This window comes from Varanus komodoensis, unplaced genomic scaffold (assembly GCF_004798865.1).
Source record: "Varanus komodoensis strain SLA01 unplaced genomic scaffold, ASM479886v1 scaffold59_1, whole genome shotgun sequence".
Lineage (NCBI taxonomy): Eukaryota > Metazoa > Chordata > Lepidosauria > Squamata > Varanidae > Varanus > Varanus komodoensis.
In genome coordinates, this window is record NW_025336221.1 from 3,442,096 (window position 1) to 3,469,655 (window position 27,560).

Consider the following 27,560-nt stretch of genomic DNA (forward strand, 5'->3'; position numbering starts at 1 on the left):
GAATGTTTCGCTGTGACACAAGAGGAGCGCGGTGAACTCGCTCGCTTTCCCCCTTCGGTGACAGCCCTTTTACCAGGAGATCTTTTGTTGCCTTCGCAGCCAATCAAGGCTTTTTACGACACAGTTCAGTTGGGATATAAAAGGAGAGTCCTTCTTTCTTCGCCCCCCCTCCTTTCCTTCCCCCAACCAGCAAGTCACCCACCATCTCCAACCCAAAAGAACTTCTAGCCATCAGCCGCGGGAGCAGCACCACCCACCAAGCACCCGGCAGCTGCAGTCCATCATCCCAAGGCCAAGCCGGAGGGATTTTTGTTTTACAGAGAAAGGAGCGGGGTGAGTGGGCTGGGGGAAGAGAAGATAGCCAGACATGCTGGTGCCCAAGTCGCCTGTTTTCCTGTGCTTCCTGGTCCTGTCGTTGGAGTTCTGTACGGGGGAGCCGGTAGAGCGAGGGGCGGATAAAGCGCCCACGGAGGGAGTCCCCCTGGTGACAGAGACGGAGGACCAGGGCTGCCCGGTGTGCATGTGGCGGAAGCACAGCAAGGAAATGAGGCTGGAAAGCATCAAATCGCAGATCCTCAGCAAGCTGAGGCTCAAGGAGGCTCCGAACATCACCCGGGAGGTGGTGAACCAGTTGCTGCCCAAAGCCCCTCCGCTGCAGCAGATCCTGGACTTGCACGACTTCCAGGGGGACTCTTTCCAGCACGACGACTATCTGGAGGAGGACGAGTACCATGCCACCACGGAGACTGTCATCAGCATGGCACAAGAAAGTAAGTGAGGGCTTCTTTGTTAACGAGGCAGCCCCGGGGAGGGAGGGAAGGAGGCAGGGAGGGAAGGAGGTGCGGGGGAGAGCGAGCGAGCGAGCGAGCGAACCTTAACTTGGGGTAAATCGCAAAGCCAACTTTCGCTTCCTCGGATTTGGGAGAGGGGGGATGAAGAAAGCAGGGTCCCCAGCCGGCCACCCCACTTCGCCTCTCTTCGTCTTGGGGCGCATTGTTTATTTCAGCAAGGAATAAATCATTCGCAGAGAAGAGGCAGCGCTGCCATCGTCATGGACCTCAAGGCAAAGGGAATGAATCAGTCTCTCTCCTGCATATGGCTGATCTTGGGGGCGCCGACCAGGTGTGAAGGAGGCATCCTCAGCCCTCTCTTTCCCCCAGCGTTGGCAGAATTTTTTTCAAAAGCTCTTTTGGGCTGTTAACTCTCCGTTGAGATCCATGCTTAACTCCCCCCTCACCCCCTCACGCAGGAGCAAATGCCGGGAAGGGACAGAGATCACTGGTTGTGTATGCACTGGTACGAATTAAAGGTATCATTCTCAAAATATATATTTACCTGTCTTCTCTTTGCAAAATAAGGAAGAATGCCCCCTCCCCACCTGGTTTAATTGCAAAACAACAACAGTGCTTTTAAGTTGTGCAAAGTTATTTGCCAACTGGATGCATTTGAACGAAAGCTTGGCTTTGTGCAGAAAGTAGCTCCATCGAGCCTTCTTGCATTTTGAGTATTGTGCAAACTCTTCCTAGCTGGGAGCTTTGTCGCTGTGTTCTTTGCAAAGCTTGTGGTTTTGGAACCAGGCTTTCCAAAGGAGACTGGCTGTGTGTGTGTGTGTGTGTGTGTGTGTGTGTGTGTGAGAGAGAGAGAGAGAGAGAGAGAGAGAGAGAGAGAGAGAGAGAGAGATGCATGAAATCTACTTTATGCCCAAACCAAATAAACCTAAGAAAGGTCACGGAGAGGCTCTGTCTCTTAAGTACTGTTGCCAAAGGTGTCACGATTTTGAAAGGACTCTGCCAGTCATGTCCTCTTGCAAGTAGAAGGGGTAAACGGCAACGCTTCTTGTTGCTGGAGAGTGTGGCTCCTTTTTCTCCCCCTGCCAACTAAGGCATAATCCCTTTTGTGAGGTTCCCTCTCACCAGCTGCAAACAGCTCGAGAAGTTTGCCCAGCCGGAGCCTTTGGAATATCCAGCTGCCTCCCCCATCATGCACACACACTCCCTCCCTGTTCTTTCCAGGTCTGCCAAGATCCATGGCCCTTTGTACTTCTCCCATTTATTATAGACGCAAATGGATTGCATTTTTTTCTGGGCAAAAACTGTTAAAAATAAATGCTTCCTAGTGTTTGAGGAAAACAAACAGAGTCGCTGGGGGGTAGTGACAGCCTGGGCCTATGTGCTGGGCAATATTTCTTGCCACAACCCCCTTTCCCAGATCTGTGCTGGGGGGGAGGTGCACGTGAAAACCCATCAGCGATATTCACCCTGTAGGCACCTTTGAAGTTGGAACCTTCGTCAAAGAGCGTTTCAGGCGCTCCAGTGTCCGGAACTAACTCTGGCATTGCCAGATACCTCTTTTGTTGCAGATGCGCACTTAGGGGAGAATTTCAAGCTTCCTGTGTGTGACAGTAGCATAATTGCTGGGGGAAGTTTGGACAGGGTCAAAATGAGCCTCAAATATAATACAAGATAGCTATACTTTATTGGTATCCCACCTTTTCCCTGCAAGATACCCAAGGCAGCTTAAATAACCCTCCTCTCCATTTGACACTCACAACAACCATGTGAGGTAGGTCAGGAGAAGAGCAAGTGACTGCCCCGCCATTTCCCAGTGAGGTTCATGGCTGGGGGGGGCGGGGGGGCTCGATCTGGACTGCCTGAGTCCAAACTCCAAACCACTGTGCTTCAGTTATGCTTTCTACTGTTTTATGTTCAATTTGGTAATTAGACCCGTTGTCAGGGTAGCGGAGGATCACACAGCGATTAGCCAGCAGAGAGGCTTAGTGAGAGCAGCAGCCCAGCCACAGAGGCACCTTTGTATTGTCTTATTAGCTGAAGGCCAGCAGCCTATCACTGTGAAGCACGTTCAGCCACTGAACGCAGCTGCAGGTGGTGGTAGAAGGAATTGGAGCCATGTGACTACCCAGCTGCTACTGAATGGGTAGGAGCAGGTTGTTGGTTTTTTGGATTCTAGATGACTCACTGGAGCAGCGAGAGCACTCGGTCCGAAAAATTAGACACTGAACCTCCAAAGGAAAGAAAAAGAAATCTGTGATTGACTCATCCAGATGGTTGTCCTGAAGTTGTGTGGGGGCCTGTGGACCTATGAATAACAGCTCTGCATTCTGAGTTTGGAGCTTAATGCCCTTCATCTTTGCCTTAGTCTCAATGAAACACTTCCTCTCTTAGATGGTCCGAATGTCAAAACATGACATATAACAGAGAAACTCTGCTTAAAAACTTCGTCTAGCAGGACCTCCAGTGATAACCAAGTGGAGACTTGCCTGTATCAATGGGTCACCCCAGAAAGAAACGCCAGATATAGAACTTACAGATTTTTCACATTACCTTCAAGGGATTGCTTTTCAGCGAAGTCCGTTCACACATTCAGTTGCAGTTATCAACTCCTATCCAACTAAAGCCAGCTATGACTAAGTTCCATTGAAACCAATGAAACCAGTTACTGCAATTAATTTACATTCTATTGCTTTGATTGGCCATGACTAACTTTAGTGGGATTGGAGCGATCAAGTGCACACTAATCCATTGTGCGTGCGCATGCATGAACTAATGCTTGCATGTGCATGTGCATGCACACACAACTTTTGTTAAGACTTCAAATCAAGGGGAAATGTAGAAATTAGCGTCAAGGAAAGGAGCACTTAGATTTTGGATGGAAAGGGATGGTGAATGGGATGGTGTAACTTAGTTGTCCTGTAGTAGCAGGGGGTTGGACCCGATGGCCTTCTGGCCCCTTCCAGTTCTACTGTTCTATGATTCTAACTGCATCACAATACTTTTGGAATGTTAATACTTTTTCCATTGCAGCTTAACCAGTTTTTAAAACACCGAGGTTGCTCAGTGAATAGCAAATAGTATGAGACTGATGTCCATAATGTTTATGTGGAAGAGAGGGTCATTTGTTGATTACACTGCAAATAACCTTACTGTCAGTCCAGGCATAACCCATGTAGAAGAACCATCTAGCTGTTACAACTCCTTGGGTACCATAGAAATATGCTCACTGAACCAAAAAGTGACTGATCCTTGTTCTTCTTTGTATTATGTTTTAATATGCAAAATGATTTATAATCTTTATCTAATTAATACACTGAATTTTGAGCAATGGTGATAGATGCAGGCTTTCAGCATGAGAGGAACCTGATCAGAAAATGGTTAAATGTTTCTAAACTGATTGTCTGCCTATAGCCACTGTCCCATTAACATTCACAGCTGGATCATCAGCTCGACCCTGTAAATAATGCTTGTTGAGCTAGCTCAGTGAGGGCAGATGCAGTGGGATCAGAGAGATGGTAGAATGGAGGAGATGAGGTTTCCCTAACACTCTTGCCTTCTGCTTGCCTTAACCACAGCCTATTTTACCAGTATCAGTGCATATAACTTGGTAGTAAATGATCTGGCTATAAGCTTCTACTGAATTCTGTGGCAAATTGTGCTAATTATACCAGCTCTATGCAGTTGGAAGACACATGCAATGTTTCTTCTCAAAAATCCATCACATGCCAGAACAAAATCACTTCACTGGTGATCAGTCAGTTATTCAGGCCAAGGAATACTTAATGAAATCGGTACAAGACTAGAGTTTAGATCTATTGCAAAGGATAGCTGATTAAGGATAAAGAGTACCTCCAAACAGTGGTGTATCTGTAAAACTTTTCCTCTATAGCCATTGCTCCTGTGTGGCATGAAAAGACTAAAACATGCATGGTAAATAAAGACAGACGAATAATTCATAAGTACGTCCACATGATGTAGCACATGTGAGTGAATCCCAGTCTCTTTCATGATTCCTAGTGCATCTCAAACCCCTCTCTGAATCCCCACTTGAGCTTTTTCAGTGACATACATTCTCTGTATTTTTAGTCCCTTTTGCTCCTGAACACCAGAACATGGTTTGAGTACACAGTACTAGAAAGAAAACTTGTTTGGTCCATTTTGCTCTTATAGAGGGTGATTAAGTTGTTTTTTCCTTTCTGGAAGCATCTGGCAGACTGTATGTATATCCAGGGATGTAATTACTGGCTTCACAGACCTCCAAGCAGGTGGAAGGAGCAGGGCAAGCAACTGTTCTGCTGCACTAGTTTGTAAGGATCCACATGGCCCCATCATCCTGAGGAGTTAGGGTGGGCCTGTGAGAGGAGGCAGTTTCTGGCTCCTCTTCTTCCCTGTAGTTGGAACTCATAGAACTCAAGCTGCAATGAGCGTGTGTAGCTGTAAATACAGGACCTTTCTGGATGAAGAATCGGCTTGTGATATTGTGAAGCAATATTGTCTGTCCCAAAGGAAATAACCCTGATCCAGAGCTGGCTGCTGATTAAGAGGAACTGTAACAGTGCCACGATCCCCTCATATTCTTTATTCATAGAAACCACTCTGTGGTTTTCTCATAGTGACTAAAAGATCTTCCAGATGTTCCCTCCCCCCATTCATTGGCCAGAGAGAGATGAGGAGAGAGAGAGAGAGGTGATCTTGTCTGTGTTACATTAGTTACTCAGTAGGTGGCACCTTAATCATTCAGGGTTTCTCTTGTAATACCAGGCCACAACAGATTTTTTTTAATAGCAAACATTTTATTGACTGATTGAACATTTATTGATGCTCCAGAATTTATGGCTGACCAGGTGTCTTTCTTTTACTCTTAGCTGGGTCTTTTTAAATTGTCTTTTAATGTTATTTTATGCTATTTAAAATTGATTTTTAACTCTTAATGTTTTTAGCTATTGTATTTTATTGTTTTTATATTTTGTTGTAAACTATCTAGAAAGCTTTGGCTATGGGTGGTATAGAAATGAAATGATGATGATGATGATGATGATGATAGGACAGTCCCAAATTAGAAAAACCTACTCGTCCCCTTCTGGCATCCTTGTATTACTTGTAACTGAATTTCAGATTCCCCTATGGTATAATATTCCTCCAACAGCTATGCCTTTCTGTGGACAGCTCTTTGTTCACTCACTGCTTCCATTTTAAGGTATGCATATACAGGGGATGTCAAAACATGGTGCAAAAGGCAAGACAGCAGACAGAATATGTTCTTGTGCAGAAGGATTAGAAACCTTCCTGTGACAACATCCTACTGTTTAGAATTAGCTGACAATGGAAACTGGATCTTCCTCACTTCTGCTGTACTTCTCTGTTAGAGTCAAATGCTTACTGGATTGATCCGAACTTAATTCAGACAATGTAAGTCATGCTGATTAGTGTATTTAGTCTTCGTCTTTATATAGTAGTTCTTGGGTGTAACTCTTGGCTTGCCATGTTATGAACATAATTAAGAACATGAGGAGAGCCCTGCTGAATAGGCCAAAGGCCTGTCTGGTCCAGCATTCTGTTTGCACAATCGCCAGGTGACTATGTGAAGTCCACTACAGACTAACACCTTCCCACTTGTACTTCTTGAACTGGCAGAGAGAATTATACTCCCTATGGCACTGGAGGTAACATGTACCCACCATGACTAGTAGCCATTTTTAGCTAACTCCTTTTAAAGCCATCCAGGTTAGTGGCCATCACTGTATCTTGTGGTAGCAAATTCCATAGATTAAATATATGAAGAAGTATTCCCCTTTATATTGAATAAATCATCATTTAACTATGGGCCCTAGTATTATGAAAGAGGGAGAAAACCCCTTCTTTATCTACTTTCTACATACCATGTATACACTGGTACATCTCTATCATGGCTCCTTGTACTTGCCTTCTACTAAGCTGAGCCTTGTAAACCTGCAAAGTCCCAACCCTTGTAAACCTTCCTCTGAGCTGCTCTAGCTATCTGGTTTGCTTTTTGAGACTGTGTGCTATTAAATCACTATTTACTAGTTTGCTACTCCTGAGGGAAAAAAGCATGTTTAGTTGCTTGCATCTCACATGTACTCAGGGATACTTGGCTCTTTTAACCTGTCTATCTTCTTAGAGTGATTTACAAAAAGCTTGCTGTATCTTTAGATCCACATTCTTCTTGTCCACACAGATTTCTATGCTGAACAGAGAACCCAGGCCCCATCTATATCAATCTGACCTCTGAGAAGACTATACCAGATGGAGAGTTAAAATCCCTCAGTCAGTCATGGGAGCTTATTGAGTCTGCAGCATGGGTCATGAGGTTGCCCCTCTCCATTGGATTTTGGAAAATAAGTGCAAAGGATGTGTGCTTGGCTGCTGGCTCAGAAGATGAGGAAGAAGATGAGAACTAGCATGGTTTTATTGTATTATGATTGTGGATGCATCTGTGCCTTGGGCAGAGCACTGGCTGTTTCTAAGATGGTAATGGTGAATTCCCAATTGTTCAGGTCCTGCAGGTGTTAAGACAAAACTGCTTGCTGATCAGTCACGATTGCTTGAGTACCCAAAGAGAACAGAGCACCCTGTTTCTAGGTTCCCCAAGCAGCAACACAACATTAGTATAAAAATAATTTGGTTGATTTTTATTAGAAGCAGGAACTGTTTTGGCTCAAGTCACATTCCTAAAAGATTAGGACATTCAGTGAAATTGCTGGAATGAATGCTGAAGTCAACATTCTGTGTTAGTGCTAAGTCTCAGTGGTCTTCAGTGAACACATATCACAAGGTCACTTTGATGTGCCTTCATTCAGTTCAACAAGATTCATGCTATGAGGTCTGCAGTTAAATCCACTCCAGGTTGTGCCATGGAGAAGGTTAAATCCTCCCTGGAATGCCCCTTTTAGAGTCCTGCACATTGCCCACATCAAGTACCATGTTGTCTGCTTCAGAGTATGAACCTTCCAGACTTCATAAGGCAAACTTGCAGTCAAAGACTTATCTGGATGCTTCCTAATTCCCAGTTAATGTTCTTTACAAAGTTCTCACTGCAATATACTTATAATTTGATTGGGGATGGAAAATGGGCCTCTCCCCTTATAGTCTTAGACATGCCACAGCCTCAATCACAGCTTCACCAGTAGGAATGGTGGAGTGCTATGAAAAATTCCTGGTTTTACTGATTAAAGGGTTCAGGTGTGTGTGAGAAGCAGAGTTTTCAAAGCTAGTGTACAACTAGCCAAGAGGTACCAGCCAAGGGGATCTGGCACATAAACTTCTTTATCAGTCACTGATTGGCCAGGGCTCAGACAACTTGAGTTGATTTTCTGTACTACCAAATAGAGTAAGAGCTTCAATTTTCTATCACTAAAAAGTTACAATTTTTCTGCCTCAGTGCAATGGCTTTATGCTTGCCAAGAATGCAGTAGGATTCTGAGAATCCCAGGGAAGCTTGCTTCAGACTGCAGCCTTAGTCCTGTTTGTGGAACTGCCTAATCAGGTTCACAAATGGTTGGGCACCCTGCATGAGGCCTGCCAAGAGCAGTGCCCAACTTGGAGAGAACAAGGGGATTACCCTACTTTCAGCCAGGGGCGCAGGACTGAGCCCTATGAACTCCATCTGAGTCTCTCTCTGCACTCCTCACACTCCAGATGGAATGCAAGCAGCATGGGAATTAAGGTGCCTAATTTGGCTGGTGCTTGCAAGAGATGCTGCATCTTTTTTCTCAAGGAGAAGAGAAAAAGGAGTAGGCCAGACTTAGAGATGTCAATGGCTTCAAGACTGGGGTGCGGGGGATGGGACAGGACGGACACTGCTTTGATGTTATATGTCTTATGAATGTAGTTGAAAGAGTGCTACCTGACTCAGCACAGAGATGCTGGGTCTGCATCTGTCCTAGCTGTTCTGCCTCAGTGGACAGATCCAGAAATTGCTTCTTGCAGAACGCATCATTGTACACAATTATGATGCTTGGACCTTAATGTATAAAGGATCTGTAGTAAGCAACAAGAAGAGAGAATATAAAGTGGCTATATTAAGTATGAGATCTAGTAAGCTGTGCTCTGGCAGGACTGTTAGAGATGACAGCAGTGTTATAAGCAGGCTCCCAAAGGAAAGATCCATCCTCCCCATCTGTTCCTGCATAGGGAATCCTCGGTTTAGGAAGAGATCTATTTACAAATCCCAAGTGTCATTTTGTAGTACAAATAACATGTGCTGTGTACCCAGAGAGTGGGAAGAAAAGAACCACTACAGGTCAAATAGGTCTAAAAATTGTGTGTCAGGCTTTTCCATTGGCCTTGTATGTGATGTCATGTTGTCTCCAGAACATTGCTGAGGAGGTTAAAGAAGTCAAACAACTGTAAGCCATTAAGTCCTCAAGAGGGTCACACTGAACTGCTGGATTTGAAATCATCCAAACATATTGTATGGCTAAGAAAGAAAACCTAGCCTCTGAAATGGAAAACAAAATGGCCACCACAGAAAGCAGCTCTAGGAGACTAGAAAGGATAACATCATGTAGTTTAGAAGCAGCATTTGACCTAAATATGTGATGACTACACAATTGTTTAATGAGAGTCATACTAAATTCTTACCATATATGCTGTGGACATGGAAAGTTATTGTAAAGATGTAAGGCACTGAAGAGGTGAGGAGATGAGGAAAAGACATTATATGGCTCCCATTTTGCTGATATGTATCTCTTCATTGGGACACATGTCTCAACTCAGGGAATAAATGTGACTGAGGGATGCTTTGTGATTCAAAGGAATCTAAAGAAACAACTTAGGGCCACAGCAGCATTTATGCAGAAATTTCTGTGCATCCAGATCAAACTACCCCACCCAAATAATATAAAATTACACTGTGTGACTGTCAAGAGTCAATGTACAATAGAAATATACGTACCATAATATAAATTTTCACGTATTGCAGACCTACAAGAGTGGTGCATTGTTTCCCCTGCAGTAAAGGGATGTTTCTGGGATAATTTGGTTCCAAATGCTCACTGGAACTGGGAACTGCTGTTGGCTAGGAGGGGAGGCAACGTATGGTCTGGAGCGTGTGAAGGCCGAGCGGAAGGAAGGGGTGTTGGATGGGAAGGTGTGGGGGGCACAAGTGTGAGGAATCGCAGTAGGGAGAAGGACTTCCCTCCTGGCCAATTCTACAGCTCATTGAGAAATTTCCTTCTCCAGCATTAATAGACTTGGATGGCTTTGAAATTTTACTGCCCATAAAATCGGCGACACGCTGGGGCTTTTTTCTGTGTTAAATGTTTGTTGCTCCTCCCCACAACCATCCCTCTTCCCTTAACAACTCCCCCCGACAAAAATAAATAAAAAATAAAGCCAGCGTGCACACACTATCCGGACTGAAATTGTCAAGTTAGTCCAATCTGATTTTAATTAATTATCTGGAATAAGTACCTTTGCCCCAGGCTTACTGGATGGCTGGTGCTGATCCACTAGACCCCTAGATTCCACCTCCTGGAATCCTTACCATTTTTCCTCATTTCCTATTCCTGGATGACAATTATGATTTTTGGTCCTGACACTCTTTCATGAAGCAATTGTGTGTGTGAGTATTTTTATGGTTCCTGAACAGAAGGAAGGGCAGGTTTTATAGGCAGTGAGGCCATAAACCTTTCTGGGTCCCCTCTCCTCACTCCTTCTGTCCTGTTCCCTCCCCTTTTAATCTAAAGCGTACATTTCCCCCTCCCATAGACAAGAAACTAGGGAAGGATAATTGGGTTCTAAACCATTTATTGGCTACCCGTGACCCCTGCTGACCTTTCATTTGGGCATTGGAGGTGGGGAGGGGAAGTTAATGAAGTACCTTGAAGGGAGATGGTGGGGGGGGTGACAGTGTGAAATCCACCAAATGCTGCCCCCCCATCAGTACTGCACTCTAGGTGTTTTGCTGGAAGGTGTGAGTTCAGTGTTCTGAGGCTGAGGGTATCAGGAGAGCTGCGGACAGTGGGTGCTGATAAAGGACAACTCTATGGCATGGCCAGAGTTGAGACTTCAGTTACGACCATTTTAAAGAATGGGGAAATTGGCCAAGATGGAAATGAATAAAATATTGCACTGATATTTTAGAAGGTAACTAAGATATCTCCATTAATTACAGTCCCCCCCCTTTTTTTTTTGCCAGGGCTGCATTTATATTTCTGGAAAATTGTATTTCTTGCTAATACAATTCCGTTATGTTTTCTGATTGATCCTGCAATGGTAGATTCCAGCAGGGAGTGGTGGTGTATCTTCTCTTCTTTTTAATAGGGCTTACATGGAGTTCCTTGCTAGGTTACACTCTGAGGCACCTTGTTTTACAATTCTGTGTCTGCCTTCTTGGCTCTGGTTGGGAGACCTCAGGATTCAAATGTCCTTAGGATTCGAGTCTAAGCTTTCCCCATCCATACTGTAAAGCACCACTAGGTAATTTTCCCCACAGTGTGGAAATAACTATATTGAGCTTACATTATTATACCAATGGACTCCTATGTGTGGTCATAAATGCCTGTATTTGTGAAAATTGTGGGAGATTTATTCTACTACCATTTGTGAAACTTGGCATATCAACATCTAGTTGTAGAAATGTTCTCCAATTCAACATCAATAGTAACACTTAACAAGTAAGTGGAAATTATCATTGACCTCTCCAGTAATTAGTGTGATTCTATAAACATTTGAGGAATTGACATCAGTTGATGATGCTAATAGAATATAAGCAGTGTTATGTCTACTCTGCAACAGCTGCATGTGTGAAACTGTATCAAGTGATCTAGGTCACACAGTCAGCTTTCTAGGATATGACATGCTGTCATTAGTAGTGACTATATATGCCAAAGGTGGATCTTTGTAAAGGATGTTACAAGTGTGATGTCAGCAAGATGACCTTGATTTCCTAGTGTACTGCTGCAGCAGCAAGTGCTAATTAGATGTAATAACGGGGGAGTGATCAGGGCCAGATTAACCATTATGCTAAGCAAGCCAAACTAGAACTCTTTTGGTATTGCATGCTACAAGGGCTGCTTCCCAGGAGTGTGACAGTCTAACAGTTTTCAATAACTCTTGTTTCTTGAAACATAACTGATCCAGTCTGCCATCAGAAAACAAAGGAATGGTGATCATTTTCCCATTTACAAAAAATAAGGAAAATTATCCAGTATGAAACATAGAATATTGTAGGACTTCAGAAGGCAGGCAGGATGGATGAGAGAGTCAGATGCTCTGTGTATGTGTGGGGCAGTCTCTGTGTGAATGCTCTCATAGAAAAAACACATTATTTATTATGGGTTAGAGATATATAGCATCTCAGAATGCATTTCAAAATAGTGTCTTTCTGTTCTGAATTTGGCCCAGGAGACAAGGGAAAACCTTAGAAATGTGATTCTGGAACCTAAATATTAGAAATATTTATTCAACCTTATGTAGTAGGGCTGGTGTCTTTAAAAAGGGAATCTTGGCTTGGAAAAATTGATGTGGATTCCTAAGAACTGGACTCCCTTCCCAGTCTAGGAATACATATTAATAGCACACGCAGAAGAATGTACCAGCGAGCAAGCAAGCCAGAATGAGAGAGAAGATGATTAGAAGGGTGCAAGAGATGTAAAAAGTATATCTGTTTAACTACCAAGGACAATTTGGATACTGAAGCAAGGTAGGGGAGGGGAGAGAAATGTTTGAATCCAAATAAATTCTACTTTACCAGAATGAGTGACTAGCTATTGGAACATATTGCCACACGGGAGGCAAATGTTAACAGTTCTACAGCTGGTAGAAATCATCTCATGTGTAACATGATGAATAGACTGGAAGAAGATAAGATAGGAAGATAATCATGTCTTTGAGCCTCAAATGACTCTGTTTCATTGTTACAGCAACAGAAGCAAGGTGTGTAGGGTAGCAGGTTTCTCTATACTGATCCCATTTTCCTCTTGTATCTCCTCTCTGACTTGTGCCAGCTTTCTAAGCAGGAGGCTTGCTATTGTTCATACCTACTATTTGTATCCAAATACACTTTGGTGTTTCCTTCCTCAGTGCAGCCTGATTATGTAGACATTTCATATTGCCAGTGAATGGTAATGATGACAAATAGTTAAATATAGGCTCCCTTACATATTTGAGTTAGTACGTAGAAGAATTATGTTCAAATACATTCACAACTTTGGCTTTGACACCTGTGGGAAAAGGATACTGGAAAAATAGGTGGTGTCCTGCTACCTTTGGGGGACACAGAGAGTGGCTGAGGTTTACATGTGGCCTCAGGGCTACAGGTATGGACCCCTGCCCTAAACAGCTTGATCCCAAGATACCTAAAGTGTCCTCTCCTGTATGAGCCTGCCTGCTCTTTTAGGAAGTGCTGCAAAAGCTCTTCTCTGCATGCAGTTGATACCAAGAGAGTCTTGATTGTTGGAATGCAGGAGCAAGTTTTCCTTGCAATCACATCTAGACAGAAACTCCTTGCCTTGGGAAAGTCATTTGGGCTCCTTCTGACTTTTTGCCAGCTAGTAAAGATGATTTTATTCTGCTAGGCATTTGACCTGCTGCATTGATTATTCTTAATGGAATGACTTGTTTTATGTTGCCTTTCTCTGTGCTGTGCCTCCCATTTTATTTTACCGTTTTATTGTACTGGTATGACTTATACATCGATTTTTGTAGCTGTTTTAAATTTTATTGTAAGTGTTAGCCACCCCAAATACTGTATTAAATAGCAAGCTGGGTGTAACCTTAATAAAACAAATAACTAAACATCTCAGTTTGTGCTGCTTCTTACTAACAAGCCTTTGCTAGAGAACTGCTCATTCTCTTCTCCCTCTCAAGCACTCAGAACCTGAGCTATTGCAGGATCAGGGCACAAAAACTGGTAAGACTGCAGCTGTTCTGAAGCAAATGCAAGATAGTTATGAAGGAAGACCACACTCCACATGGGGAACCATAGCCAATTCCACAGTTCTGTTGCCTCATATTTGGAGTAAACTGTGTAAGAAAGGAGTCACTAATTACTGAAGATGAGTGCAGGCTCCATCTCAGGGACATCTTGCTCTGTATTTGTAATAATATCCTTTCTAAGGAACTATGTGCCATCCATGTCCCATAGAAATTTAACTTCCTATTGGCAAGGCCTATGTGGAATTCATGGAGGTTCAGAAGGAGAACCAGATTGCAAAAATACCTCCAGAACTATGCATCCACATCTCATATCTAGCTCAAATAATTCATGAATGAGCTATAATCTACATTAATGGACTTTTGATTCCTCTATTTGGGGACAGATTACACTTGAATATAATCCCTTGTAATTTAAGCATCCTTGAATTCCATGGAGCATCTATCCAAGCAGCTTGGTGTTCAAGGTTTGCTAGTCATACGGCAATAAGGCTGGGTGGGGTGGGGGGGATAAAGGAAGTAGAGTATCCAGATTTGGGAATGAACTTTTTACACAGGGAGAAAATGACCAGTGGATGGAAATTCCTTTCTGTGAACCTAAACCTTCTCCCTCTCTTCTTATGTGGGGAATAGCACAGAACCATAGCACAGGGGCAAGCACAGAACCATGGACAGCGCCCTGGCAGGTTTTGGGGGACACATTCAGGACCACTGAGAATACAGAGATGAACCACAGGAACAGAGAGAGAGACTTTACATTACTTGCAGGTGTCACTGAATGCTGACCACAAACAGCCCCATCTCACTCTGAGACCTCAGTGTAGCAAACCAGAGTTCCTAGTAAACTAGCAGGGCTTTGCATTGTGTGCCTTCCTGAATCCGTAGCTGCCTTTTTCACTTTCGGCTGGATATTGGCTGTGACTGTGGTGTGTTTCCCACTAGCTAGGCCTAATACATTGTGGGGAATGGGAGAACTTTTCTGTCACTTTAAGATCTGGCAGAAACTGGGGAAGGGGGAGAGGAATTCCCAGGGGAGCACAGCATTAATTTGGGACTTGTGCACAGCAAATTGCCTTGGGCATTTGTTAGCAGAGGCTTTTGCTCATGGTTGGCTGTACAGGGAGAGGTGGCTGGCCCGTGTCACGACCTTGGCGTGTTAGCAGGGCCTGCAGTTCATGGAACATGCAGCTGGGGGTGATTAAGCTGAATGGGGTGCACCAGGCAGGGGCAAGGGGGCACTCCTAGCTCAATGTAACCCAGATGTCTGTGAACAAACCAGGAGTGTAGTGGGTAAGGCCAGTGGGCAATCCTGGGTGATGGTGTGGAGGGGGGAAGGAAAAATATGCCTCCCTCTCACAATTCAGCCTATCTGTATAGCAAGAGCTATACTGCTAGTGTGTCTGCAGACAGAAGGCATCCTCCTTTCTTCTTTCTGGCCATGCTTCTGGGTGGAAGGAGGGTTGGATCTCAGGTTTTCAGCATCGTGCCCTTGTACTTTTTCCTCTCATTTTTACTGCTCAGTTCATTAAACACCTGAAATCCCTATCCTGGCCTACCTGTCAAAAGAATTTAAAGAGATCATTAAGTTCATGATCTGTATGGATGCAGAAATAATTTTCTGTGAAGCTCTTCTTCCCTGGGACAGGAATATTTTTCTCTGTTTGAACTCTTAACAATACAGAGGTGGTCAACTTCTCAGCTCTGGATGGGTGGTAGAGTATATTGTACTATCCTCAAAAGATATTAATAGATAAGCTTGCATATATCCTACACTTGCATATATCTTACATATATCCTAAAACTCAAGGTAATGTATGGAAATAAATGGCATATGCCTCATACTTGAGCACACTGGATATATGAATATGTCTTCTTGTTTTCTATTTTCCCCTAATTTTCCAAGCAGTAGGGGGTTTTGGGGACATCATAAGTGCCAGTCCTTATGGGAGGAAGAAGGATTTGGAGCTTACAGGGTGGTTAATCAGGTATGGCAGTCTGTTAACTCCCCTGTGCATACTGTTGTTCAACTTGCAAAATTACACTCACCAGACACAGCTTGTTGTGACATCTGAACCCAGCAAAGTGGGGGTGGGGGTGGGGGGGTGGTTAACAAATTACCCAGAACCCACCAAGGCCTATTAACCACTCCTATTTTGTTCGAACTGGCACTGTATTTGCAATATATTTTTCTTTAGAAATAAAAAACTGAGCATATAGACCAAGAAAGTGCCCTGACACTGCTAGTCTTTAAAGCAGCATTCAATTTCCCCAAAGCACACTGTTGGGATTACCCCCCAATGCCCTCTCTGGTCAGACTTTTGTAAATTCCTTTTATTTCCTTTTCTGTTTACATTCAAACCTGCCAAACTATTTTCCAGTCCCATGTGGAGGAAACAGGATGTGTTCTGTAATTACAAGATATCAGCCATCAAAAACCAACATTTAAGTTATGAATTGAGCCATCACTGCCTACCAAGAAAGCACATCTAGATAGTAACTAAACCAAAGCCCAAAGGAAAGATCAGTTCCTATTTTGAATGGCCTTTTTTTTTTTTTTTTTGGGGGGGGGGGGGGAGAGACAGGAGTCGTGTAATCATATATTCTCTCCTGTGAATGAAGTTCACCCCTGATTACTCTTTCCTGATTAAGGGCCTTTAAAAGCTGAAAGTACATTAAGCTTCTGTTGCTCAATAAATTATATTACCTGACAATTATTTTTTAATGACTTGTATTGATTGAGTCCATGCTCTTACTTTGCTTCCTCTTTAACAATACTTCTTTTCGCCATGCCCTCACATCACACATACTGAGGTGGAGTGAATGGGTAAAGGAGATGCTGCCACCTTAAACTGCTGTCCTGTTACTTCTGAATCTTCAGCTGTGTCTACTGTAGATGCTGTGCTGCCCAGGTAGGCTGAAGGGAAGTCTCCATTTTCTAACAGTTATTCATAAGAACAGCCATGCACTTCATCACATGGTGGCAAACCAGCTGCCCACAGGATCCCGTAAACAAAATGGGTACAAGAGTGCTGCTGCCCAAGCTCCTCAGCAACTGTTGCCTATTCTCTATACTTGGTGGGGGTTGGAGGATATGTAACTATCCTAGCTCAGTCTGTAATTCCACATACTGACAATTATACCAGTGTTAGAAATTAATAGGAGGACAAATGCTCACCTCCTATAATGGATTGAAGATTTTACAATGCGTTCGACATTTGAATACTATGTATTTGTGTATGAATACTATGTATGAATACTACCTGCAGATGGATACTTACTTGGATATTTGGTCTGGTTTTGTGGAAGTGTATGCATAGCTCTTACACACACACACACACACACACACACACACACACACACAATCAAATCTATGTAGGGCTATTTTTCTTTCTATTTCTGTTAACGTTTTGCAATAAAAATAAGTTGAAAGATCTGGCAAAATGCAAAACAAACCATATACCTCTTCAACTAGTGTTGCCAGCTTTAATGCCATTCCCTTGCTCATTGTTTTTTCCCACCTGCTTTGGAATAAACTAGGGCAGACAGGGGAGGAGGGAGGACTGATGGAGGAATGGCACAGGAAGCAAACTGGTTGTTTTGTCTAATGTTACCTTGGAACTTTAAAAGCAATAGGCAGGATCTGGCAACTCTATCTCTGAATGGCCCTATTAAGATCCCCATAGTTTTTCCTCTCAGATGTCCATTTCTGTCTCTGAGGGAAAGCCAAGTATGTTTTATGCTAAAATTACATGGAATTATGGATGAAAGGACAGGTGGAAACTAAGTGAAAGAAAAATAATTATACTATGTCAGCTTATGGAAGGAGGGATGTAGATATGTGATAGATTAGATACATGCTGGTGGGCAGACTAGACCAGGGCAGTTACTCCAATCAGCCCGAAGAGAAGAAAAGCAACTCTTGACTACTGCTGAACAGATCACAGAGCATCAGATGACAATGGCTGAACTGCTATTACGTACCTTTCAGCATGCTTAAAGCAGATGTGCCTGAAAGCCTCTCCAACAGTAACAGTTATTTTTGGTGAAGGGGTGTCTGTTCCAAAAAATAAGAATGCCCATTGGATGGAAATATTAAAAGCACCAGCAGAATGGATTTATTTGCAGACAGTGTTAAAGAAATTTGAATAGCATCACATCACAGTAAAGGCACTCTCTGAATAATAAAGGACAATAACATAATTACACATAATTACATCATGGATCAGTCACTGGTAACATGATTATAAATACAAAGCCATGGACACATTATGACATATATATGCTACATAGCTGAGAGATCTGATACTAGGATCTGCACTCACTAAGTTGTCTCTGTTAAAGAAATCCAAAAACAAAACAAAACAAAAACTATCTGACTGCTGGTGTGAGGAGCAATCAGTACTGAGACAGAAATATTGCTGATCTGCGATATACGCCTTGGAACATTTGGGACCTGGCAAATAGTATAGACAGGATATAGAGTTATAGTATAGACAGGATATAGAGTAAGTTATTATATGACTCATTTAGGGCAAACAGCAAGATAATAACTTTAGTGTTAACAGACATGGAAAGAGTATAGATCTCGATGGATTTATTAGGTGTTGGGATAAATAACACCAGAGTCCTGTGCTAAATCTTGTTTTTAGGGCCCCATATATTTATGGCTTATTGGGGCCATAGAAATCAATTCAAGGTAATGCAACACTGCCTTCTATGGGAAAAGCCCTAAGGAACGAATGCTTTCATTGAGAGGCAGAGCAAGAAGCCATATAGTTGCTGAAAAGGGATGGAGTACAGTGATTTTGTTACTTTGGCAAATCTACTGACATGGCCAAAATCAGTGTCTCAAAGACTGTATCAAGAGGTTCTCAGAAGCTGTTTCATGGCAGAACCAGTAAAGCACTAGGAATTCTTATCCTGACTAGCATTCTACTCAACATATGCAGGAACTGTTCTCCTTATGAACCTGTTGAAGGGCTGAATGAGTGCCTTTTCTAAGGAACTAACTGATAATACACAGCAGTTGCTTTGGATCTGGGAGCCCTGGGTGGACATTTTCCATTGCTGAGGCTGTATAAAGGATGGTCAGGGGAAGAAATGCTTCCTTTCTCCTTCCTGAGGAATTGTATAGACTCAGAACCCTGATATAAACAAAGCTTCCCACTAGTCATGGCAAGATGTCTATCTTCCTAAGCTCTGATGAGAACTCCAGTGATTACTCTCTGGACTGTGCATGGATCATGAAGAACAAAAAGCCATGTTTGCAGAAGAGATGAGAAGAAGATTCGAGGGACTTGGAAGGAGGCAGTTTGTGTTCCTAGCTCTTATAACAGGGGCAGACAACCTTTGCCCCCCCCCCCCCGCCCTCAGATGTTACTGGACTGAAGTTCCCATCAGCCCTGAAAGGTGGTCTGACTGGGAGAGCAGAGAGAACGGTACCCAGTTATCCATCTCAGTTGTGCCCATTACAGTCACTCTCAGGCACTGAAGAGGGAAAGCCAGCAGCAGATGCAACCCTACAGAAGTTCTGGTTAGCCACTCTACTGAGAGCAAGAAGTAGGGAAATTCTGCTTTCAAAGCCATGCCTGAACCTTTCTTAGCAGCAGTGACTTGCTCATGAGAAGTGCTGAGATTTTTAAGAAGCAAGAAAATTCTGTTGCTAGGTAGGCCTACACCCCAGGTCAGTTCAAATACTAAGTAGTATACTGATTATGGAAGGAGTAATGAAGTTAAAAGTTTTTAAAAACCTGATGCTATATCAGATTTCAGGCTTATAAGCAGCGATGCTACATTAGCAAAGTGAAGGACCGTCTATTAAAAGAGTGGTGATTTGTTTTTAAACAGGAAATGTCTGGCACTACATCAGATCTGTATCCCTTAATACCGAGTACAGTGTGGAAGTAGACAGGCTACGAATGGGATGCTGGAGGGGTGGGGCTGGGGCAAGGAACTTCCAATATCAGATTAGAATTGAAAGTTGGTAGATTGGTCAATGAAGGAAGGTGCTTTGAGATTTAGAAAACAGCACAACATTCTCCTGCCAAATTGGGGCCTTAGTAGTGACCACACATTAACTGGAAAGCTGACAAGGGAGAGATCACTGAACGGCTGAAAGGTTCCTTGTATGATGTACCAAAAGAAAAAGTTGAAGTTGCCTGCACTGCTAAAGATATGGCAATGGGCTCCTATAAGAAGGGGTGGTCCCAATTCCATCCTTTCAGGATTCTTTTGGAATGGCTGCCTCCTACTGGCTGAGCCAGGAACAATGCCTACTTGGAAACTGCCTAAGTGAAACGGGGAGGAATGCAAGTATTCATTTTAACATGGTTATGAATATTCAGGGTTTCTCAGTATAAGAGCTAGTGTGCAGTGTTGCAAAGCTTTTCAGCCTGCTATTGCTTCTTTTGTAGCTGCCTGAGATATCTTTACTCTAGACCATCACACACTATTTTTGTGCAGTTCTTAAGTACCTGCTGTCTTCTGTTCAGATGCAGCAGGAAAAATTGCAGCTCGGTAGCTGAGCTTGTGGTTTGTGTGGAGAAGGTCGCAAGTGCAATTCCTAACACCTTTAGTTTGTTTGTGTTTTAAAGATAAGGATGCTCAAAATCTTGGAAAACTGCTGCCAGTCACACCAGACAATACTGGGTTAAAAAGTGTGATATGGTATGAATGCTGGCTTCTTAGGCTCATAAAGCACAAGTAATTGATCAACAGTCCTTCCGCTATGGCTGGCTCCCTGTCCTGGAAGCAATTGCATCTCAGTATTAAATTAATTATATGTGCAATGCAATATATTTAATAATACCACTGCTGGGTGCCTATTGAAGGTGACAGACCCTACCCAGAAATGAATGCATCTTACCTGGGCTTGTTTTACACATGAAGCAAAATAACAACTGTTAGACTTTAATAAAAATAGATAAAACAGATCATATCCTTTCAGACTGCAGGTCACATTTTTGAAAGCTTCCATACATTAAAAGCTCCCTAGAAATAAAAAAGAATTGGCACAACTGGTGTGTCCATCAGATTAAAGAACTCTCTATCACAAAATTTATCCCTATTATTACCTCTTCCCAAAAAGAAACAGCCATTGGGCATTGCTAAAAGTTTTGAGTAAGAGAAGCATTAGCTCTATTATACCTTCCACAACTGGCTGATTTAGATTATAAAGGCACTGTGGCATCCAAAATACCTGAAACATCAGTTTTCGCTGAATTAAATATAACTGGAGATAAATGCCAGTGAAGTGATCCAGTGACTGGACAAAGCAGGACATTCCAGTGTGTAATTCTGTTCTTGTTTGAGACCCTGCAAGTCTTATTTATGCAACTATTATAGTTGTGGTTTGGTGTTCCAGTTCAGCCCAATCAGTACTTCCAGTAATACAGGGGACTCTGAAGCTGTAAAAACAGCAGGGCCAAACCTGGATTCCAGCAGAGGTTTCAACCGCACACATTGCCATTGAGCTGTAGCTGACAAAATAGAGAATGGCTCTATACTGAGGATAGAATAACAGCTTATTTTAGTCCTCATTTCTCTTCTCTCTCTCTCCATGTGTTCCCAAGTACATCTCAGTATTAATTAACTAAGGCTGCAACCCCATACACACTCCCAGTTAAGTCCTGTAGAAGCATACAGCATGGCATTATCAATGTCCTTCTGAATAAGAAACATCAGAATTATTTGGCAATGTAACAATTCAAAGGCTCATGTTTGCCACAGAGACTGTTCCACAGCTCAGTACCATTCTGCAATAAGTAATAATTTTCTGCCAAAAGAAGTAACTGTATATTTCTATAGCTTCATATATAGCAGCAGTAACTCTTGCTAGCAGGATGGGATGCCACAAAAAGTTATCCTTTTCCTCCTGCAGTCCCTTGTCCCCGCTGAGAACTTGTTCAGAAGGGTTTAAATGTGCAAACGTGAAAAGCAACTCAGGATCCAGGCCATGGGCTTTACTAAGGAGTGTGACAGTTCTTGCTTTTAAATTAGTTTTAAACTCCATAAATGGATTTTTTTCATGTGCACCAACCTGTCGATCTTTTCCACCTCAGCCATTTTAGTTCCAGTATCATCACACATTGTTGGTCTACTAATGATCCATTCTCTTTGTTATTAATTATCCAGTTGAGAACCAGTAGACTACTTATTCCTGTCTTATATTGTTAACAGATGGAAGAAATGGTCTGTTAAGTGCTTCTGTTTTATAAAAATGCCCTTCTCTTGCATTTACATGTAGGAGAAGACATGACTTGTGAATGAACACCTGATAGAGGGAGTAATAGCCACTGTGATTGAGATTAATTCACATAGGCAGTTGAGATGTATTTTTTATTGGACAGGACTGCCTTCATTGGCCAGCATTGTGTTCAAGAAACAATAAATTTCTGTGAAAGCTGAATTGTGGAAGTTGAGTTGTGGTAGTGGTTTTGCCAAGCTACACGATCATGTGATGGCTGCAGTTAATATGTGACAAATGAGTTGTGATAATATGTAGCATGAATTGCTTCTTAAGCGGAAGTGATAGCAGCACTGGCAAACAGCAGTTGTGAAGAACTTCTACTCACTCCTCTCTCTTTTTCTGCCAGCGGATCCTGTGGTGCAGATTGAAGGCAACCCCCACTGCTGTTTCTTCAACTTCAGCCCTAAAATCATGTTCACCAAGGTAGTAAAAGCACAGCTGTGGGTCTACCTGCGGCCTGTACAACATACTTCCACAGTCTACCTACAGATTCTGCGTCTCAAGCCAGTGACAGAGGATGGTAGCCGTCACATCCGCATCCGCTCACTCAAGATAGACCTGAACTCACGGATTGGTCACTGGCAGAGCATTGACTTCAAGCATGTGCTGCAGAACTGGTTCAAGCAGCCTCAGAACAACTGGGGCATCGAGATCAACGCCTTTGATCCCAATGGCAATGATCTGGCTGTCACATCTCTTGGACCTGGTGCTGAAGGCCTGGTGGGTAAACAGAAACATCCCTTGCCCTCTTCCTTCTCCATCCCAGCCCCTGGAGGCCAAAGAAACTTTTTAAATTTCTCACAAAAGGAGTACTTGTCAACGTAAGGAGCTTCTTAGGGCATGCTCAGCACTGTCATGCCCAACATCAGTGTCCTGGTGTAGCATTAGGGTAAGCTGTGCTGAGGGAGCAGATGGGAGTTCAGTGGTTCAGGTGCTCTCATTCAGAATCAATGCTGACTCAAGGTAAGGTGGCACTAGTAAGCTGCATGTTGGGCTACTGTGCTGAGAAATGGGAATTACTTTCCTTTTCTTCTCCATTTGCTTGCCCTCTGGTAGCCTCAGTGATGGCAGCTTCAGACCCACGGGGGAGCTGAAAATCCCCCTTTCTGCTCCTGCACTGGTTATATGAGGACTATGGTTCTGCTGCATGTAGGTTAGTGGCCCTTAGGGTTGGCCTTCCTGGTGTGGATCTTCAACCACTTATTTCATCTCATCTCTTTCAGAATAGAAAACTGAAGGCTAGTCTTTAATCAAGCACAAGGTCATTGTAATTTTGATAGAACTGACTTCTGCTTAGATAATTATCCAGTCAAAAGTCTTGGAACAATCACGGTAAGGTAACCCTGCACCATTTCAGATAGAACTCCTGTTAACTTCCAACACACAGGACCATGGCAGTTCCCTCAGTCACATCTCAGCATCCCTTCTCTAGTTTCAACACTTCGTGAAGACTGAAAATTATTCACTAAAAGCATAAGACACATTCCAATTTATGCTGCCTTTGAAACCTCTCTAACACTCAGGCATCTAACTCAAACATTCAAAATGTAGCAAAGTACTTGCTACTAGGAAGGAATCACATTTTGAATCACTATCTTAATTCACTGATATACCGAACAGTTCACGTTAAAATTACTGGATCCATACATCCTACAAGTCAACCTCATCCAGTGACATCCTTCAACTGTTTTCACGTAAATAGCCATTTAGTAAATTATATGCTGCTGTTCAAATATTTTAAAGAGTTTTACACTTTTCCTTTACAAAAGTACCTGCACTTTTGTTATTCCTCTTCTCTATTTTAAAATAAGTATATTTGAAGTTTATTTTGTTAAGCATTATTATCTACGCACACTACCCTTGATCTTAGCCAAAAAGCCAAGAAGCTATAAATAATTATCTAATGATTTGGGTAGATCTGGTGAAATGAAATCTTGCTAGAACAGCAGAACATTTTCTAAGAAAAATACAAAGTAAGCGCTAATCACATAACGGTATGCATTTTCCATATTACTTACAGAGTTCCTTTTTATTTCACATCTTCAGATATAAAATTATCTCTTGGTCTAACTATTCATTTTAATAATAGCTACTTAAAGTCAGTGGGTGAGTTTGCACAACACAACAATTCATCCTGCAAATAAGCTAGGCAGTATGGATTGTTTGTGGAGCAAACACTTGGGTCATTCCCTGCATTTCTTCCTTGGTCCTCCAGCAAATATTCCAGGGGATTTGGTGGCTGAAATTGCTTTGCCTTCTCTCTCTGTTCTGATCACAACTTTTTGCATTTGCAGTGGCTACCTCTCCACCCTTTCCTTTTTCTGGAGTTCTTTTCCTGCAATCTCTGAAGCAATAACCATTAATAGGCTCCAAGCAGCACACTGCAGGGGCTGCCAGTGGTTTACCAATAATTTTATTTTTGTTCCTAGACAACAAAATGCATGCAAATATTCCTGTATGTTTTTTTAAAATATTATTTTTGGAGTTGTAAATGTACAATTGTACATTTGAATGACCAAAATGGGAAGGCTTGTCTGGGCATTGTTCTGGTAAGTGCTTGCTGTCAAAGCAGTGCAGGGACCAACCATGGACAGTGACCAGAAGAGTTTGCAAATAGGTTATTTTGTTATTTTTCATTCCCTTGACAACTGTCAAACAGTGAGATGCTAAGAGTTTGCAGTGTCCCCTCTTTCTGCCTGGTGCCCCAGCTTTTTCTTATTTTGCTAAGTCTACAGCTACTTGTTAAGTGAAGATTATGAGGCTGCCTTCTTTTCTTAAATAACTCTTTGGCAACTATCAAAGGAGGTTTGTCTATTTTGTTTTTTGACAGGAAATTGTATGCAGATTCATGGCTGTATAAAGCTGCAGTGAGTAAAGGGCTCCTGACTGTAACAGGGAAGAGTGAGACACTGATAGTTACTCCAAAATGCTGCTTGGTCACTCAGTGGAGTGGCTGTCCCTGGCGATGGTTTGGGTGAGCTTGTCAAGAGTGGCAAGTGATTTTTAGCTGCTCTTGTTGAGCAGTTTGCTTGTCACTTCCTTGGTCCCACGATGGGCTCAACTGCCCAGAACTGGATGACAATAACAACCCACAGGTCCAACAATCCCTACCACATGTCATAGATTTTCAAGAGAGGTTTGTTGCTATAAGCAAACCACCCTTTGGAAAGTGGTTTGGGTTCACATAACACAACAATTCAGTATGGCTGGTTACCCAAGATGGTGTGCCATGCTGTGCAAACCCAGTCATCTGCTTGGCCTCTCTAAAAGGGGAAAGACAATACTCATGGAAAGTTTGGAGTATGACTTCCACAATTCTTAACCACTGACCATGCTAGTGAGGGCTGATGGGAGTGATGGGAGAGCTCAAGGCTTGGAAAGGCTGCTCAAGGCTACTGCTGCAAATTGGACAAATGACTAGGTATTATAAGTAATAGGTTTCAAACGCGAAATAAGAAAAAGGACTAAACAGAATTGGATAAAGTTGGGGAGAAGAAGGCATATAAATAAGGGTGGTTTTCTTTAAAGAATGTATGGAGACAGAGAGGAATGGACAGATGAGGCTAGAAGAAGGAATTATGGTTAGATGTGCAATGGAACTGACATGCTTCAAAAGGTATCTCTTGTCAAATGGATGTAGGCAAGTAGGCACTGCACATGAACTTATATATTTGTATTTTCTTTGTTCCAATTCCACCTCCAGCACCCTTTCATGGAACTGCGCGTGCTAGAGAACAACAAACGGTCCCGGAGGAATCTGGGACTAGACTGTGATGAGCACTCAACCGAGTCCCGTTGCTGCCGTTACCCGCTGACTGTTGACTTTGAGGCCTTCGGCTGGGATTGGATTATCGCTCCCAAGCGGTACAAAGCCAACTATTGTTCAGGCCAGTGTGAATATATGTTCATGCAGAAATATCCCCATACCCACCTCGTGCAGCAGGCCAATCCCCGGGGTTCAGCAGGGCCTTGCTGTACACCCACCAAGATGTCCCCCATCAACATGCTGTACTTCAATGACAAACAGCAGATCATCTATGGAAAAATCCCTGGCATGGTAGTTGACAGGTGTGGATGTTCTTAAACCCCCTGCCTGTCCCATCACTCCTTTCTCTTGATACCCCTGGATTCCTGCTTCGATGATGCACCCTGACACTGATGAATCCATTCCTTAGCATTTTAAAACATTTTTGAGGAGAAAATAATTAAGAAAAGAACATGAATAGAATTGTATTGGAAATCTCTGAAGTGACATCATGCACTGTGCAATAATCAAAACAGACGTCACGTTATTGGAGAGTGGATGAGTTGGTGTGGATCAATACTTTCCTCCCTGAGGCAGAACTGAAATGCGCATTCTTCTCTTCTCCTCCAAAACCCTTTGTTTGACCCATCACTGCTCAAGCTTTACTTTTACTGGCATTCTTTCTCTCTTCCCAATCCCCTTTCTCTCTTATCTGGGAAGCAAAAATGATTATTAAGTGAAAAAGTTAATCAGAGAGAGAGAGAGAGAGAGAGAGAGACAGAGAGAGAGAGAGAGCCTCTTCAACCCGTTTACAAACAGTGAAAGCTTCCTAGATTGTGATTAAGTTAAATAAAATGTTGTATGAAGCGATAGAGATAAAGAGGAAAAAAAGAGGTAAATATTTTATATTAAGATGAAGAAAGAAGATGGGAACCAGCCAGCTTGGGGGATATTTGGCATTTTGTTGTGTGGGGGGGAGGGAAAGTATGTTGTGGGAATTTGAGGGTTGCTGAACCTGCCTGCCTTTTGAGAGACAGAATCCCTGAAGAGATGGGAGACTCCAAAGAAATGGAAACTGGGATCCCCTTGGAATACTTATCTGTGTTGTGTGTTTGCAAGAGTTGGTGATGGAGTGGAGATGTAGTCTGTAGATTTAGAGAGGTGTTGGAAGAACTGTCTAGCTAGAAGATAAGCTCCTAATTCTAGGTAACTTGGGTGAAGGTCCTTTAGTTTCATTTTCTCTCATACAAGCTGACAATATCTGTCCCAAGAGTCAATGCTCTTCATCTCCTTGTCCGTAGAAAGTATGAACCCAATTAAGCGAATTCAAATTACATGTGACCACCTTGAATCCATCCTTGAAGTAACGGGGAAAGGACCATGGGGAGTTTTGTCTATGCGAGGATAAAAGGTCTCTGTTCCTTTTCATCTCCATAGTATGCATCTCTTCACTTGCAGAACATGAGTCTCTCCAAGACAGCAGTTGGGTAGCGATGAAATTCCTTTATTTATTTATTCTTGGTAAGAGAGCTTTACTTCTTTAAGTATCACTTAAAAACATCAATGAACCCACCCCCCATCCATTCATGTAAATATGACCCATCCAGGCCTTTTCTTTGCTTACTTCGGAACTGGACCTATCAGTTTGCTTTGGCTACTTGAAGTTATGGATATGTGTTTTTAATGGTTATTAATGTGTTGATTTAGGCATTTAAGTAACCCCGCAGTCTTTAAATCATGGCATGACCTGCTCTGTAGGCTCACTCCAAATACTTTTTACTTTTAAATGCACTTATGTAGATTTTTACCACATTGCCAGCCTTCCATGAAGCTACAATATGATCTTCCTTCCCCCAGGCTTATACACAGTGCAATTCTG

General features: G+C 42.7%; 1 protein-coding gene across 1 annotated transcript; it reads left to right on the forward strand.

Moving 5' to 3' along the window:
- GDF11 (growth differentiation factor 11) lies at positions 1–26,651 on the forward strand. Its single transcript, XM_044449533.1, has 3 exons — positions 1–770; positions 22,283–22,656; positions 25,640–26,651. The coding sequence occupies exons 1-3, from the start codon at positions 368–370 to the stop codon at positions 26,018–26,020; spliced, it is 1,158 nt and encodes a 385-aa protein (XP_044305468.1). The 5' UTR covers positions 1–367; the 3' UTR covers positions 26,021–26,651.
- The last annotated feature ends 909 nt before the right edge of the window (positions 26,652–27,560 follow it).